We start from the raw sequence: 18413 nt of genomic DNA on the forward strand, positions 1-18413 counted from the left end.
AAGCAAAGCTGTCAGTTTGTTTTAGCATCAGCAAGATTTTTCTGCATGTGGAAAACATCCTAGATACTAATTGGCGTAGAAGACAGGACTAGCACAAATGATCCCGAAATAGCATATTTACTAGCAGAAAATACAAAGGCATGCTCTTAGGGACCAAAAGCTCAACCTCTAGAAGCAGGCACTCATCTGCTGAAGAATAAAGGAGGTGAGGGAGAATAGAGAGCAAGTGAGCATCAACTAAGACAGGGTAGTTACTACCTGAGTAGGGACAAAGGATTATTGCATACAGGAATTTACTTCTTTGTTTTATGTTCTACTTGAAAGATTATGTTTAGCTTGCAAGCTTTACATATCTCCTTAACTTGGTCTTTGACCACAGTTAAGTACCAAATTGTTCTCACAAAAAAATCCAGGACTACAGTAGCAAACAGTGTCACAGTTCACGCCTAAGATGCACTGGTAAAGTTGGCTGCGAGAACTTCTAGGGAACCTTGCGACACTATTTCAACCTGCATTCTGTGATATCAGTCCCTCATGGTAACAAATATGTCAAGTTTGCATGCAGTTTTAAAAATGGATATCACCAGCCATCAACAACTGCAAACATGTTGCAATTAAAATTGGAGATTTACATTTAGGACAAGAGGGAGCTGAGAAATTTTAACACAGAAAATTCCAATTCAACATATAAACTTTTTCACTACAAGGATGGTCAAACACAGAAACAGGGGCACAGAGAAGCTGGGAAATCTCCCATCTTCGGAAGGATTGACATCTCGACTGAACAAGGCCATGAGCACTCACTTTAAAAGACCTGCTTTGAGTAGAAGTCGTAACAGATGACCTCCAGAGGTACCTTCTAACCTATATTATTCTAAAATGAAGAATTTTGTGTGTGTGCACATATGAATACCCAAAACAGACACGATTATTTTAAATATATATTTTAATTACCATATAAAATTAACTACAATTGCTAAATAATTATTAAGAAACAGAGCAATGCTGGTATGTTTTCTGTAAATACTTAGTGCATCAATTTGCATTCCCATTTCCATGCCAGGACAAAAAGAAAAGAACGCCACAGTCCCTCACCAACACCCACCCACACCAAAGAAAGAAAGAGCTATCTAAACCTATTTTGGAAGAGCAAGCACTATGGAAGGCTGCTCCCATGCTGTGCAATGCAGCTTCATCTTTAACCAGCACCTTAACTCTTGCAACTGTTAAGAGTCACTCCACAGTAATTAGCAAAGACAACAAGGCCCTGAGTGCACCCATAGGCCTCTGCTGCCCTGACCAGGCTCATCAGGGCCAATTTTAACCATTACTGCCAGCACCGTTGCCCTGCTCAGGAACAAAGGGACTGGACTCTGTCAACAAGGATCCTACCCTTCCCATCCTGTGGTCCCACGCAGGTGCCGGCACGGCTGTAAGGCAGCACTGCCCCTGCTGCTCCGTGACAAAGACAACTATTTTAATAAGAGATAAACTCATTATTGCAGGACTGATGCAGACCTGCAATTCCACTATAAACTAGTGGAATAACCTCTGTCAGGGAGGGGAGGGAGAAATAGGGAAGTAACAGATACTTTTCTGTAGACCATCAGGTTTTTTTATCTTTCTAATCCACATGTTGCACTGTCATAAACATCACCCCGAGCACTAAAGACAGCAAGAGTGTTACTTTTCTATCAGACAACAGGGCAGAGGACGCAAACGTGAACTCATACTGTTAATCTCCTGCCTATATTCTTTACAGGATCCTTTTGATTAAAACTAAAATCCACTTGGGAAAGTTGCATTATACCTTACGGTTCAAGGAGTATGCTATTATCTACCAGGAGGTATTCACCACTGCTTTCATCCATGCTGTTCTGCTAACTGTTGTACCTACGTTAATTGTTCTCCAAACCTTACTGCAGAAGTGGATGTGCAAAAGTTAGTAGGATTAGGAACCCACGTGTGTAGCAATGTTATTTTTATGGAGCTCCGTGCAATGAGAGAGTGAGCCTGCACGCATCATTTTAAGAAGTCCTTTCAGCCCTCCCAGAGGACTACTAACTTACACAAAGAAACAAGACCTGTTTCCCATGTTTCCAAAGCTGAGAGCTAACCTGTAACTACAAACCTTTTGTCTTCCCTGGCTACCTTTTTAATTGCTGACAACATCCATCTTAGTGCCTGCAACCATCTTGAGTTCAGAAAAGCCAGATGATCTTCTAAAAAACACCCGTTGATGTCAACTAAACATTCAGAGACATGTGTGTGTATGTGCATACACAAAGACTTCTTGTACATCTATATCTACATACATATAGATATGTAGATATATGTTTATATCTTTGGATTACTTAATTACTCTCACTGTCAAGAATATGGGGTTTGGTTTTGGGTTGGTTTTTTTTTTCCTGAAGGCTTAGTTCGCCTCTTGTGAGGAATGTAAGTCTACACAGCCTGACTGCAGTGGTCTTCTTGGGAAAAAGGAAATAAAAATGTCTCAAAAATTCAAACCTTTAGTGTCTTTCTGCTTTTAATTAGTATTTCAAAAGGAATGGACTGGCTTTATAAATGAAAAGAGAAAGCTTCAGGCAAATAATTTTGTGCAGAGAAGTAAAATCGTTTGCTGTGTCATAAAAAGTAGCAGAAAATGGAGTGCAAAAAGAAGTTACCAATAAAATTTGGGAGGAAAAAAAACCCCACAAAAACACCCCAAACTCCACACGTGCGCACACACACAGAAGAAACCCATACAGTTGTCTTGTGGAAAAGAAATACACCAGAACATGAAGGACAGACAGTAAATAAGTAAGAATTATAGTGGAATACAAGTCAACCAAGCCAATATTTCTACTCTATCATATAACAAATCTGGAGTGTTTCTGAGCAATTCAAAAGGCCTGCCAAATGGAAAAGATATTAATGAGTAACTCAAAAGGCAACTTATTATGATGCTATTGTCATTAACTTCTAGTGCGATTTTAAAATCTGTACACCAGCAGGAAACAGAGGCAGACTCTGATGTAATTGCCTATTTAGAGAAACAGGACATTGTAATTACACTTGTGGATGACTAAACATTATCTCACCATTTAAATCACAGCAATATTCTCAGTGCTTCAATTATGCAGTCTTCCCCTTCACTTTTCCTCCCCTCCCTTTTCTGAGGTACAGGCACTCGTTAGGAGTGGGTACGCTGACTAACACCATCACCCATGCTGAAACAGCAGTTACATTTCATAGAAGACCTTGACTGTGCTTCCTGATAGTTTTTATTAATATTTGATTAAACTGCAAAGCTAACATAAGTTAAATAAGTTGTCTAGTCAGAATACCCGAGACATCATTTATGTTTTATGATTAAGTTAACTGAAGTCCAGCAGGCATAAAACTGTTGCACTTCCTCTTGTCCTAAATGGCACCTTTGTTTTACTGAGTTCAATATAACATGATAAGCTTAAGACAATTAACTGATCATTAATAAAAGTGATACAACAAAATACAGTTGAACTATATCCTCATAAGTTGCTCTGTTACAGATTTTGGGTTTTGTCTAAGCAATTTGAAACTTGTAGTTTTCTGGACATCCTTGGTAAATAGAAACTTCTACAAGCAAACTACAAGAACTTAAAATAGCTAAATGAATTACAAACTCATGATTCTTACTAAAGTGTGGGTCATTCCAGGTTCTGCTTTTGAAAGAAAAGAGTTTTTTTTTTTTTAAGGCTCTTGCATACTGCAGAAGTCAGCAGCTTTCAGCGCTTTCTAGAAATAGTTATATATAAATAAAGAAATTTTGCTATTTTTTCCATATTATTTTTGCAAGTACTGGATTCCAGTGCTTTGCTATCTTCATAGCTTAAACATGGCACATGCACAAACACCATCAACCTCCTTATGGTGCAAAATATATTCCTCCATGCCCTGTTGTTCAGAAGATGAAGTTCCTCAGTCTGCTTTACATTCCTCTGCATGTTTTCTAAATGAAATAAAATTCTTTCAGAGACTTTTTATTCCTCTGATAATTTTGTTGCTTCATTTTTCTAATATACTCTTTCAATAAAGATGATGCAAAACTGGGCAGAACATTCCCATTGAGCTCTCTTCTGCATTTTTTCTTCTTACTTCAATATCTCTTGGGTAATTATTAAAGTATTACTTACTAGCTTTTCCCCTATCTTTTCATACATTGGCATTTGACTGACTGGTGTATTACTCCTTCTCTGAGAACCCCAAACCTCTCTACTGCCTCCCTCCCATCTCAAGACAGCCACTAAAGGTTCACTGGTTGTTTCAACTTGTTTACATTTCCTTAGAGGAATTTTTATTAGACTTGCTGATCTGGATACCTTTGACTATTTAGTTTATTTCACCTGTTCCCTCTCTTCTAGCCAACACTCTATGTATTTAAAAAGCACAGTAAGCTAATTTTTCTTTGCATAGATTGAATTGAGAGGAGCTTTTCTCTTTTTTTAATTATCTAGGGAAGACAGACACATAGTTTTTAGGGCAACCAAGGGAGGATAAGAGTACACTTGGTTATTTTGGGGTGTACACTTACACCCCTCCTCTGTGACAAGTGAGCAAGGAGTTGATCAAACAGAAAATGGAGTGAGAGGTCTAAAACAATGGGAGCTGACTGTATCGAAGGGGCACAGCATCTGAAGGACTGCTACTCCCCTTCCATGCACATAACATCACCCAGATCATAAGACATTGTACACGGTGCTGTCACCCACTGCCACTTTCATCCCGCACTCTTGCAGCCATGCAATACATTAGGTCACTGCCCATACAACATGAAACATGTATTTAGCTGTCAGTGTTATTTGGATAGGAGGAACTATGCCAGCACCTCATGATCAAGCAATTCAACCTCAGTTGAACTAACTTCAACTCAAGTTAAGTTCAACATGAACTACACGTAGACATATTTGAAGATCTCATTCCAAACGAGTTAGTCACCTAAAGCAGCTCACCTGTCAAACCCCATTCCCTACCAGACATTTGGGTTTCACCTGTTTACAGCTGTGACGGAATGGTCATATCTGACTGTAGAAATGAAACCTAGCTTGCCTGATAAACAAGGAGCACTTATTTCAGCGTCAACTTCACACAAAGATAGTGATAAATTCAGAGAAAAGAATCTAAAACAAAGAGAGGGGACAAGGGGCAGGGGGTACGGGACACCCAAATATACACAAAACAGAGAAGACAAACTACAAATCTCAAAGCCTGTTACCTCCAGGAATTTTTAGAAACACAATACAGCATCAGTACAGTCATTGCAAGGAACATAAAATATTTAGTTTGGGTCTCTCTGAATTCTGGTCCAAACCATCCTCAGTCTTTACTGTCTTACTGGTTTGTGCTCAAGCAGAGGCTCCCCTTTCAAGGTTAAAAGGGCTTCCAGATCCCTACAGAACCTGCTGGCAGTAGATACTGCCACCTGGTGTTAAGAAGTGCCTCATTATCCCAGCCCCTAAACCACCCATGACATTTTGTTAGCCAGTTTCTCATTTCCAGCCCATTGCTGTAACTGGAGCAAAACAGTTTCTCATAAACCCAACTCTGCCATGAACCATGCTAGGGTCAGGGCTGCACTCAAGAAGGGAAAGGCCAGAACACACAAGTCAAGGAAGACCAGAAGAAAACTATCCAGAGACAGTATCGTTCCCAGAGCACGACACTCCAGTTGTGGTTCTGAGGGAGGCCAACACCTTGGAAAGAGCTCAGGGAAGCTGTGCTACCCTGAAGTGCCTCCTCCGAGAAGAGGGAAACAATTGCTGTGCAGAAGCAGCGTGTCCAGCAAAACAACTACACTCTAGGTGTGACCTTGGGGAAGTGCTGGTCTACTTGGCAACTTTCAAAACACCTGATGACCAAAGCTTGTAACACCCACCCACCCTGAACACCTTCCAGGGTACTCCACTGCATCACCACCCAACAGCTGGTACTCAACCCACAGTCAGAAGGGGTCAGTCTAAATTAAAACAGAAAGGCCTCAGTAGTCACTTGCAGGCAAATTCTTTCCTTTTCCATAACAGATTTAAAGACATTCATACATTTTTAAAACAGATTTAAAAATTCATAAATTGTCACAACCTTTCAAAGCAGGCAGGGAAGTAGATAAGAGCACAGGAAGAAGATTAAGATGAGAGACACAAAGAAACTCTCTGGAGAAAGCAGGAAGACTTCTTCAGGCTACTATGGAGCCACCTATTCCTATCCTTGGTTTTCAGTCCTGTCCCATTTCCCCCCTGCACACACTACACTTCGCCTTGATACTTAGCTTGCTAAAATTTAAACCAGAGAAACTTAAAACCTCTTTGAAAATGGCTGGTTAATAAATAGCACATTATTCTTTTTAAAAAAGAACACAATACCTGAAAAGGATCAGTTCAAGTGCTGGCTACCTAGTAGTTAAGTAAAAGGAAAGTCCTCTGGAGGACAGGAATACTGCATGGAGACTAAATTCCAGGCACATGTAATGCAAGAAATTGATTAATTTGAGACTATGATAAGTACTAGTGAATTTTGACTGCTATTTTTGCTTTATGTGATGCATATAGACACAGAGAACACAAACTGAAAGTCTGCATCCCTTCTTAGAAGCCAAGGATCAGTAAGCATTTGGCAAATATTGTATCCCTGTATGTAAAAAGACATAAAACCCTATAGTATGTATACCTTCACACAAGAGAACATTACATTTTCCACTATTTCAGTAGGAAGTGCCCTGTTTAAAGTTCTCAGTGTATTCAGTATCCCCCTGTTTTTAAAAGGGTGAAGAAATATGCAACTCCTTAATGTGAAAAGTCATCCCATTCCATTGGGCTGAGAAAATTCTGGAAACTCTTTCCAAGAAAAGTTACCTAATCTAGCTCGACAACCAGCCAAGAAGCCATGACTACAGTAGGATTCTTCTTTCTCAGCAGACCACGAACCTAAATCCTAATCATATTCCATGGATGGAAGTAAGAAATATGGTCCTTCTCTAAATGCTTTTCCAGCAGATATTTCCTGGCTGCTTGAAGCAGCCCAAGAGCCTCATTTGCCCAATACTTTCTGTCTGGTTAGACAATCATGGAATGGAGTGAACTAGGCATTTCTGTTGCGAGCAGCTCCACATAAAAATGAAATGCAAAAGGGTAGATACGAAACATCAGCTCTGCAATTAGGCTGCCAGCTCGTCTACTGAAGAGGGAAACATAGCTGGTAGTTGTCCATTATTTGAGCTCTACAGGCCCCCACAGAAACAGGCATTAACTGTGGTACAGAAATACAAGTATATCTTGAACATTATTTAACAATTACTCTGCATGTACACCTGCAATGTGCAAACCCCCAGAACTCACCATATTCCTATTCAATTTCAGTTCTAGGATGCCCAGAATGTGACTAATTATACTGGAGTTTTACAAATACTACTGCCGAACTCAGGAATGTATACACACAATGCATGTGTTTTAATGTAACATCTGTGATTAGCTTCTAAGGAAAAGAAAATTACTTCTAATAAAAAGAAAATTCACCATCCTCTCAACTCACTGACTTGCCCAAAGGGAAAGATGACCTTAGCATTCTACACATCAGAAGTCTTACTACTGGCTGCAAAGCCAATCTGCTGGAAGAAAAGCTCTTCAGTAAGAAAGCTGTCTCATACCTTTAAATCTCAGACTCCTCAAACAGCCATGGCAGCTCCTGTAACTTGACTGGCATGACAGGATTTTGGAATTGCAAGTCCTGCCACACATTTAACCAAAGCTGGTTATGCAGTAGTTCTTCTGTTGCCCAGAGAGGTTGTAGATGCCCCACCCCTGGAAGTGTTCAAGGCCAGGCTGGATGGAGCTTTGGGCAACGTGGTCTAGTAGAGGGTGTCCCTGCCCATGGCAGGGGGGTTGGAACTAGGTCTTTGAGGCCCCTTCCAACCCAAACCATTCTACGGTTCTATAAAACCACTAGAAACTGCAGTTCCAATGTGAGGAATGTCATTATTTATTAGGTTAAAGTCTCCTTGCTTTGGTTTCACCCTAAATTCACATTCCTGCTAGATATAAAGGTCAGACAGATCTTGGTGATGAGAGGCCATTAAACTATTGGGTCCCTATTATGCCATAAATTTAAATGAATTTTGCTTCAGTATGGAACTGTTTTTCCTCGTAGATAAATGCAGCCATATTTATGCTTTTATTTTTACATTAAATAGAAAATAAAAGGAAACTCCACCACCACAGCTATTCTTCTAGAGTAAGAACAAAAGCTATTCATGTATCAAATACATACTGGCAACACACTGTTCAGCAGCAGTAAGAATAAACACATTCATTAACCATTAGGATCTTCCAGCTGCCAAGACAGACTGAGAATGTCTCAAAAAAAAATTGATAAAATCACTGAGTACAGAAAACCCTGAAAAGCAATTGTCCTGCTTTTGCTTGTTGTTCAGCCCAGCTACAAAATGTGCCAGTTCCTAAACAATGGCTGTCAGCGAAGCTTTAGAGTCACAAGCAAAACACAAGAATTAATTCTTATGTAGCTTGCTCTTTACAAATGTTGACTTTGAATGGAAAATTTGTTGTTTAATGATGGACACATACACTGAGGGAGAAAGGTAAAGCTGTACTCAGCATATTATGGAGGTAAATTATGGAATACGCCAATAATCAAACATAGCTTTTTAGTCTTCCAGTACTATTCAAGTATACCACAACAGGAAAACAACAAACCAAAAAACCACGCCCAAAAAATCCACCAGGCACTTGCTTTCAGGAGTTCCTTCTCCAAAGAACAAACCCAGAATACTGATGAATACTTACTGCTCTTGCACTTCCCTACCCTGAAAAAAGTACACATTTAGGAATGACAAAGTGCTTCCCCAAACAAGGGAAATCTAAAAAATATCACACTGGACTTCAGCAATTCCTGCAGTTGCTTTCACAGTGACTCTAGAATTGACAGTTTACACTAAACACAATATATCATACTACGAAGAGGAGTGTAAGTAAGCAAGAGGGCTGGATAAGGAGCACAGCAGTAGTAGAATAATACTGCTTGGGGAAAAAACAAACAAACAAAAACCCATCAAAACACAAAAAGAAAAAAAGTATGCCTGGGATACAGACTAAGAGGTAGCATAACAACCTGTTACAGGAGAGGAATCAGGAAAATCACTAAGTTACTGGCAAAGGGTAAGAGCTGGAAAAAACTCATGGGAAGCAAGGAGGAAGAGGGAAGGGAAGCTGTGTGAGTGAAGTTGACTGAGAATTCACCAAAAAACAGCCAGAAAATTCAGAGGCAATGATGCAGCAGGCATAGAGAGTGAGATCATTTTGTTAGAGTATGCTAGAGAGAACTAAAGTCAGGCTCACAGAATAGTTCCAGTCATGCTGAGGAAGCTATCTCATGTTAATAGAATTAGCATTTCTGGCATGCTTTAGAGAAAGAAAGAGTGCTCAGAATTTAGCAATAGCTGCTTATAGGAAGTGGCAGGAAAGAAGAGCGAGAAGAGCCCATAATTAGATCAAGCTTATGGGATGAGACTGGTGACAGCAATAGCAAAGTAAATGGACTGATGTAATAGTCCACATTCTCCAAGTTTTAAAGGAGAGACTGTGAAAGCTGGGAGAGAAAGCCAGGGTGTGAAAATGATGGAGGTTTTTCAAAATCATGAAGATGAAATCGTAAGGGGAATGAGGAACTGATACCAAATCCTGCATAACTAGAAAAACAAATACTGGCAGAAACCAGTAGGAGATTGGCATAAGAACCACTGCATACAGCCAGTAAAAACCAATGAACTTGCATGGTAACACAATGAGCAGATTCAGAGAGGTTTCAGACCAAGTCACAGACAGGGTCCAACACTAAGTAGACATTAAAAGAAGTAGGCAGGAATGTATATATCCCTAGGACAACAGTTCTGCACGATGGGAGTACTTATGCTGAGCATAAACTACTGAGAGGGGCTGTGCCCGTGCTCTCCAGCCACAGATTTGGTATTTTCTCATCTGCTGCATAACAAGAGTAAAGCATTCTAGTAACAACCTGTACTACCAAAATCCTTAAGGAGTTATCTTGGGGCAGTCATGCTTTGTCAGACTCTGAACAGAAAGAATACAAATTCAGCCTTTCAAACATAAACATGCACCTTTGGGTGGGGGGGTGTGGGAGAACTGGAATGGAAGTTCTACAGGCCCTAGGCACACACTTTAAAATGAAGTGACTACAGGAACAAAGATCAGAATCATGCCGGGTATCTGTAGGATCAGTCAGTCAAAATTGGCTGACGTTCCCGTGAAGAGCGGTAACATTTGACGGAAGAGAACAGAAGCTCTATTTCATATGAGAGCATAATTAAAGCCTGAATAAGGATAGAGGCAGGACAAAAATCCAGACAAAACTTTCTGTACCCAAATGTCTTTGTTGCTAAGAGATCGCACAAGGCTTGACAGCAAGAGAACATCCATTTTGCTGGATGTTATGACTACCCATCATTGCAGTCAGTGCAGTGACGTAGAAGTTACACTACCTGCAAGGTCAAACACCACAAACTCTTCTCAGAGATACCTCCCAGCTGAGAGAAAAGGGGATTTCATGGTTTGACCCATACACTGCTGTAACTTTAGTTAAAAAAAAAAATCTGCTTGTGTTAATTACAAACAAAATAAGACACAGAGCAGGTTATCACCAAAAAGTATTTCCCAAGAACCCTCAGGAAATTGCCCAGAACACAACAGCCAGAGAACACACTCCTACATGCATTCAGAAAGAGTAATCAGTATATAAAAGAATCATGCAAATTAATGAAGGAGCTAAGCAATTTAAATCACAGTCCACTCATTTTCTCCTTTTTCAGAGAAGGATGAAGGAAACCTACATGGCATATTAAGCAGTTAGTTCTTGAATTACAAAGTATATCATGCCAAAAATCATTGCAAATAGCGAGTCTTCAGACATGAGAAAGCAGACAGTAAGTTAATTTTCAATGTTATGCATATTTTAAGAGAAACAAAGAAAAAAACCAACCAAACACCCCCCCGCCAACACTCCAGCAGCCGGACATCTGTCACAAGAGCAAATCTACAGTCCAGTGGTATTTTAGATTTCCATCCTCACTTTACTCTCCATTTCCAGAAGGACAGGATTTGCCTGACAGCAGCTGATGGACAAAAAAGGCAGACCAAGAAGTTTTTATAATTTACAAAATTGGGACTATTGAGCAACTTGGTGACACTCTGCTTTATCACGTCAAGATTGCAGCCCTTCCTGCTTTATAAAAAATGGGATGGAGGGGTGTTAGAGAAGGAAGCCCCTAACCCCAGCTTCTGCTTCCATCAACACCTGACTGGAAATATTCAGGTCCACACTGCAATTACAGCAGACACCTTTAAAAGCCTTTGTTTCCCTTTCTAGCAAAAGGAACACTAGATGGTGCTACATCTGTATTCCTCTTTATGCTCTCAGATGAATGGTAGCAGCAAGAAAAAGAAGAGTCCAAAGGAAAAAAAAAAAAGGGACAGGATAGGTGCCTCACACATGTAGTAGCTGAGTGCCACTTCTGTATCATACAGTGCTGCCCCACTCCTCAACAACCTTGGGACCTGAGTCATCTTCTGCTCATTTACATGTAGTAACTCCACAAGCAATAGCAGTGGAAACTCTAAGTCAGGCTACATTGAACTTTTCTCTTAAATCTTGCTAACAAAAAACAAAATGAAGTAATAACTGGGAAAAAAAAATCTACTACAGCAGCTACTGAATCCATTTTCAGGTTTAATACTATTAGTGTTTAGAAAATACGTGCTCCACCAGCAACATTGTGGTGGTTTTTTTTTTTATAACAACTCTTGAAACATTCACAAACACCACTTTGGTTTTTTTCTTCCTCCAATGTATCAATTGTGCTATTTCATCTGCTCTTCTCTGCTCAAATTAGCACAAATTCAGAAGCATCTACTTGCCCAGGCATAATATTTCAGTTATAGCAACTATGAGTTTTGGATCGCTTTACTATCAGATTTGGGGGAAAGAAGTCATGTCTTAGGGTGCTGTTCCCCACTCAGAGGTAACACTGGCTTAAGGAAACTTCATCTCACTGTTTTTTGTCACCCAGGCCCACCCCTGCAGTGCTCATTCCCCCAGTTATGCCAACATAATTGCTTTTAGGCCACACAGTAGAACAGATCAGAGGTGTAACCTAGCTAAAAAGTAACCCTCATCTCCCCTCTGCCACAAAACGGAGGAGGGATTCTATCCAGACCAGTTGCCTAAAATACCTCCAGTTGCACTCCCAGAGACATCTGCCCAAGTGCAATTCTGGGGTGGTTTGGGGACAGGAACTGTTTAAGCCAAGCCTGTATCCAAGAAAACACGCTTAGCACAATCAGAACATGCAATGCATCTTCAGCTACATTACATCTGCTCTCAGGTCCCAGGCAGGAAAGACTGTGCTGCTGACAGAGAATGCCGAAGTGCCTCTCTACTTTCAGCAGACAGAATAGGAAGACAAAGAAAAACCCCACAAAACCACAACAGGGGGGGAAAAAAGGCAGCATGAATTAAAAATTCTTTGAGCACCAATGGCCTTCTTGAAAGTTAAATAGCAAAATGTGCACATCATATCATTTGTTCTTAGGCTTAAGTTACGTCAGAGTCAACTCCAATTACATTATCATTAGCTAGTTAGGTTTCAGAAAGCATCACTACACAGCACTATGACTCAGTTTCCCAGTTTTTTTAACTGCATTCAAGCCTTTATTTGCAAGAATTTTTGCAGATGACTTTTACAATAGGCTGTAGGTGTTAGACTAAAAAAAAATAGATTACTCTGCTGGATTTGAACATGCCTGCTCTAGGATGACTCAAGGCTTGTCACCAGAAGAAAAATTATGGTATATGCAGACTTCATACGAGCAATTTCTTTCCCACAAACAATTTAAAAGTGTATCTAGTGTTAACCTGTCAGAGTTACACAAAGTCTTCATATTAAAGCCTCTGACAATCCTTATTCCTCTGCATGTATTTCTCTTCCTGCTTGTTTCAAAGATACATGCTACATACAAGCACATACTACTGACAGATTTTACATAGGAAGTATGAGACCAACTCCTAACTTCCAGTCAATGCCCTTTGACACCTTTAAAAAGCACAGCTAAAGAGCTGAAACTCAGAACACCCCCCCCCCAAGAAAACAGAAACCAAACCACCAAAAAAACCCACTGTTTCTACCACAAGTCTTACCATGCTGTCTCCAGATTACAAACAGTACAAATTTCCTGCTGCGGAACAGCTAATACATAAAAAAGCATTATAGGATCAATCAGGAAACCACACTTGGCTGACAACTAAGCAAGAAAAAGATTCAGAAATTACAGGAGACTTGAAAGAGTGTGAGGCAGAAAGACATGCACTGACCCCCATTTAACAAAAACTACTTCTAAAAATTAAAAAAGGAAGATGGAGTCTGTCTCGCCTTTCAAGGAACCATAATCAAGAAGGCATCCTGATTCATGAAAGAAGTTGGTTGTCTCAGCTTTAGTCAGAAACAGAAAAACATGAAAGTTAACATCTTCCTGTTACCAGGGGAGGGAGGGGAAAGGTGACAGGACATAGCCAACAGAACAATTTGCAAGAAAGAACCTTCTGCAAGAGGCCTGGAAAACGGAGTTATGCTACCAGGAACACATCTAGGTTATGTGTAGAGTTTCTAGTCCACCTACCAAGCTAATAACTCCGTGGCAGTCAAAAGAGTGGCCAGTTTATAAACTAACCAGTTAAAGAGCTCTAAACCCCGAACACAAGGGAGAAGGGGCAGGGAGTAACTTTCTGCTAACAAAACATTTATTTTATGTAGAAGTGTACCTGACTGAAAGTGACTTCAGTGTTAATCCTGCTGCTTGTCTTCTCAAGGGAATAGGGACATGCAGACCATCTCTCCCCTTCTTTCTGTTTTCTTTTTTCAGAATATTAACCCTTAGCAACTACACAGTTGGGCTGAGCAATGTTAAGGCATACTACAAAAGTATCTGTTGATGGTCACCATTAACTAGTTCTCTGACCTACAGACAATTCTAGAAATGGCTGGAAGTAATTCAGGATTAAAGGTATCTCACAGCCAATTAGAAGGGCCCCAGTCTTATTTCTATTTTTCTCAGCCCTCTCATTTCTCCCTCCCGAAAACTCAGCTGACTCCTCAAACATTCCCAAAAGACCTTGGAACTGACAAGGTCACTTTAAGCTAAAAGAAGCCTCACCGCTCAGCCAACAAACCATGCATTTGGAATGGAAACTGCCTGTCATTTCATGGCCATATCCATGACTAAACTGAGTTACAGTGATTATTCAAACACAAAAAAATTGGGTCAGCTGACCACATCACCAGGAATCAAGTTCTATTTAAAATACCACACTTAAACACATATTCCACTTAGTTGTATGAACTCTGAGATAAAAAGGCATTTAACCTTTCATACAGGCATGCAGAAGAAGCTGTTCCTTTTACATAAGCCTTCATAGTTTCAGAACTAATGTGACAAAAATGGAATAGAGTTGAAAAGCAAAAATATGTACAGTCAAAACACGATGTTACATACTGTTTCTTCCATCTCACAAAGCAATTCTCATATAAACATAAAAATCTAAATTATGTTGAATATCATGGCAACTATTCCATAATTTTAAGCTGCAGTATTTCCTTTCCTTCATTCCTGACTTTCAGCTGGTTTATTTTCCAAACAAACTCCAAATGGTTCAATTTCCCAACACGAAGTATAATATCCTAGCTTCACAGCTGTCACTGGTCAAGTCTATTTGCAAGAGCCTTAAACCTTACAAAGTGCTTTCATTGAAAATTCAGGTGCTTATGAAATCACTTCTTAAACAAGAAAAAACCGTGCAAAACAGCAGCAGCACTGTCCATGAATCAGGTATTTCACCAACAGCTTAAGAGCAGAAGCTTAACTACACATCTCCACATCCTTCCCAAGATAAAAGATTTGACTGCTTACCAGTAATGGTGCAGGCATCTCTGTACTCTCTGCAGTCTGGCACATCATCTTCCACTGCTTCACTTACATAGTGCTCTTCGTGAATGCCTGTGTCACAGGCTAGGACTGCATGATTCGACAGCTCCGAAGGAGGCACAGTGGTGGCCAAAGTGCAGTCGTGCAAAGCTGCGGCGTCCAGCTTGGCAGGTTTCACAGGGTTGTACAAACTGCCATCAGGGGGACCAGCACTGGAGACTGGGTCTGGCTGGCAGAAACAGAACTCCTCTTTGCTAGAGTTGGCTCCAAGAAGTCTGCAGAACACAAAAGAAACAAATGTTTAATTCAAGCCATTCCAAACAGCATAAATCAGAATAAACTAAAGTTTAAGAAAATTAACCTGACAAATTCAGAAGTACTAAAACCTAAACAGTCTTCACAGAGCAGCTGCCTGTCTTTGCACCTTGCACAGTCATGGCAAGTAGGAAAGCGCTATTCTTTGTGCAACGTTATTTACCAATGGCTGACTAAACATTCAGACTTTAACCTAACCCAGCTTAGAGTAAGCACAGTCCATCCACCTTGGCTCATTCACCAACTAACTTTCTCTCACATCTGTCAAGCAAAAGCTCTATGTAAGCTAGCATGCTGCATGAGCCATGCCATGCAGACAGATTGCACATCACTGGTTGATTTACTGGTACTTCAACATCATCATCATTTGAAATTGACTGATAGTAAACAATACAGAAATTATTAGAAGCTTATACTATAACCCTGTTAGACTTATTTTCTCCACTGGGCCACCCTGCACAGCCCGGCCCTTCACAGCTGGCACCTTTACTCCCATTACAGAGTAGCCAGGAAACAGAACTCAAGGTGCACTGGGTTAAAGGGATGTCCACTTATTGCTGCTCCCCAGTGCTTCAGCCTCAAACAGGGAACAAAGCCCCTCAAAGACAGGCACCGATGCCCACTGCAAGATTAAACTGGACAGAGAAGGAAAGATGATGAGTAGCTCTACCCAAAAACTTCACCGAACCTTTTGGATAAGGAGCTAAAGGCACTGCAATAATTAGTGGTACAGTACTGCTTTTGGTTATCAGCAGTGTACAGAAAGACGCAAATGGTCATTACTGCTAGGAAAGGAAAATACGATCATGGGATTACAGAAAACCAGACTTGGGAAAGGACTTGAAGGGCAGGAAAAGAAGACTGTATATAGGTAGTAGTTACAAGGCATTAGCTGAGGAACAGGCCACACAAGAATGCTCAGACTACATGGTAAAAGCAGAAAGACAGCCAGGAAGATGACACAAATGCACTGGTCTGCAAGCAGAAGGTGTGGATGCAACTCAATACGCATGTGCAGCAACAGAACATGCAATGCTCAGTGCCTCATTGAGAGCCAGAAATACAACAGTTTTCTGGAGAATCCTATGAAAAATGTTCTCTTTAATCTCTACGAACATGTCCCAATAATCGTATTTTGCTGTTAAACACAGGATTTTGGCATCTTATTTTCTGGCATTTCTAATAAATAACATTACTGCTTCACCAAAGCATGACAGTATTTCTAGAAATCCATTGCAAGACTCAAGGATCTGTCTCTAAACTGTCAAGACACAGATTATCTGTTCTAGATCTTCTGGGACTAAGCTTCAGAGAAATCTTGCAATGAACCTGTAACACTGTGCCTGCACCATCTTTTCCTCAACCTATTTTTCCCTTTCAGCACAGGCATAAGAACAAAAAAGCAAAATTCTCTCCCTCTCTCAGAAGGTTTCAACCAAGGTCTTGTTTACACTGAAATTGGAACACCACAACTGGAAAACAGATGGGCAATATTAACTCTGGGAAAAAACCACCCTCATACACAAAATTACATTTCTTTAAGTTTTCCTCAATTCTATACATTCGTATTTCTGCATGGTATCACTTAACCTGGAAATAGTTCTCGCACTCAGAGGCTCAAAACCTGTATTTGTAGCTATCATAATAGCTACAGGAACAGATTAAATCAAATGATAGATTTATTGTACCATACAAATGGTACTCTACTGCAGCAGCTACAGAAACACAAAGTTTAACTTGCATGCTTTAACAGAAAATCTTACGGTTCCCCTGCAGAACATCCATTACTCCTATAGCTATCACAGTACATACTGAAAAGAACAATGGGGTCACTTGTACTGATTATTTTTTAAATGGTTCCCTTTCAAGTGACTCTTTAGGAATAAGAAGAAGGAGATTACCGATATTAGAAATTAGCTGCTCAAATGAAGTTGGAATCAAAACGCAAATCTTCATTGTCCCCTCTGCATTGAAGACAGAAATAGCTTAAGCTACAAACAAGAACATATACCGGAAATGCACAGACTGACTGCTTAAAAGGGCTCCATTTTGTCCTAGTTGCTACCATACATCTGTGAATCACATTTGTTTTGGGAAACTGTTAGATAAGTCTGTTACGAACAAGGGCATGTCTGGGAGTAACTGAAAACATTAAAAACACTTTTCAGCTTCTCTTGCCCTCCTCCCCACACCCTGCCTTAGCAACTACAGGAAGCCAGAGACATGACAACACTACCAAATGAAGTTAACACTGATAACCAAAGCGTGGTTTCTGTGTAAAAGTGTTCAAGTGAGTTCTGAGAATCTGAGATCTGGTAACTTTTCTGGACACACTGACATTCAACATCTGACATACCTGATCACCTTTACTCATTCACCACTATCTCCCACGTACTCCTCACCAAAAAAATACTTTTGGCCAGAATGTAACGTTACAAGTTGCATTAGAAGTTTGTGTTGAATGAGTTTCACCTCTCCTCCTTCATCCAGTTTAACATTCACCCCAGTAAGGTACCATGGAACCAGTTCTCCTCTCACCGTAAGCTGCACTCCAACAGCTGCTGCCTTGTCACTGCTAAGAACAAGTGTAGAGACACACGCATTCAGAAACAAAAAGCCATCCATGCTCTTCCTTCACACCAGCTGTTTCGCTGTTGGCAGTTATGGAAACTATAAACAAATAACGCTTGAAAAAACAAACAACAAAAACCACCCCCTGAAATACTCCCACGACTCAGTCTGCCTTGTCTGCTGCAGAAACCCATGTGAGATCTACATGAGAAAGTCAAGTTCTGGATTAAGAAAGAGAATTTGCCTTGATCTTAAAACCTTGTATCACAAAGGGAAGAAAGCAGGCATAAATGTGTATGTCTGCTCCCTTTCAGACTTATTAAATGTCCTCGATTTCCATACACATAGTGGAAAAACGTTGTTCAGACTGTCTATCAAACCCATAGAGGCACTGTTTGCATGGCTTTTCTTGCAAGGCAAATACTACAGCCTAGTCCAGGGGCACACTCTTTGCCTTTAAACTTTCATCTAGATCTTCCTGTTGCAGAAAACTAAACTATAGTT

At 40.3% G+C, this 18413-nt stretch overlaps 1 protein-coding gene across 7 annotated transcripts in view; it reads right to left on the reverse strand.

The window, feature by feature from the left end:
• Positions 1 to 18413, reverse strand: part of TRAK1 (trafficking kinesin protein 1) — a 440848-nt gene that overhangs the window by 72774 nt on the left and 349661 nt on the right. For 6 of the 7 annotated variants that reach the window (XM_075745575.1, XM_075745574.1, XM_075745572.1 and 3 more), the window contains one exon: positions 15009 to 15298. The exons of the other annotated variant lie outside the window; for it this stretch is intronic. Coding sequence is in view for 2 of the 6 variants with exons in the window: in XM_075745574.1 (XP_075601689.1) it covers positions 15009 to 15298 (290 nt within the window). In the remaining 4 variants the exon portion in view is untranslated. Of the gene's footprint in view, positions 1 to 15008; positions 15299 to 18413 lie in introns of those variants that run through there. 7 annotated transcript variants of the gene reach the window in all.

This window comes from Balearica regulorum, chromosome 2, assembly GCF_011004875.1.
Source record: "Balearica regulorum gibbericeps isolate bBalReg1 chromosome 2, bBalReg1.pri, whole genome shotgun sequence".
Classification (NCBI taxonomy): domain Eukaryota; kingdom Metazoa; phylum Chordata; class Aves; order Gruiformes; family Gruidae; genus Balearica; species Balearica regulorum.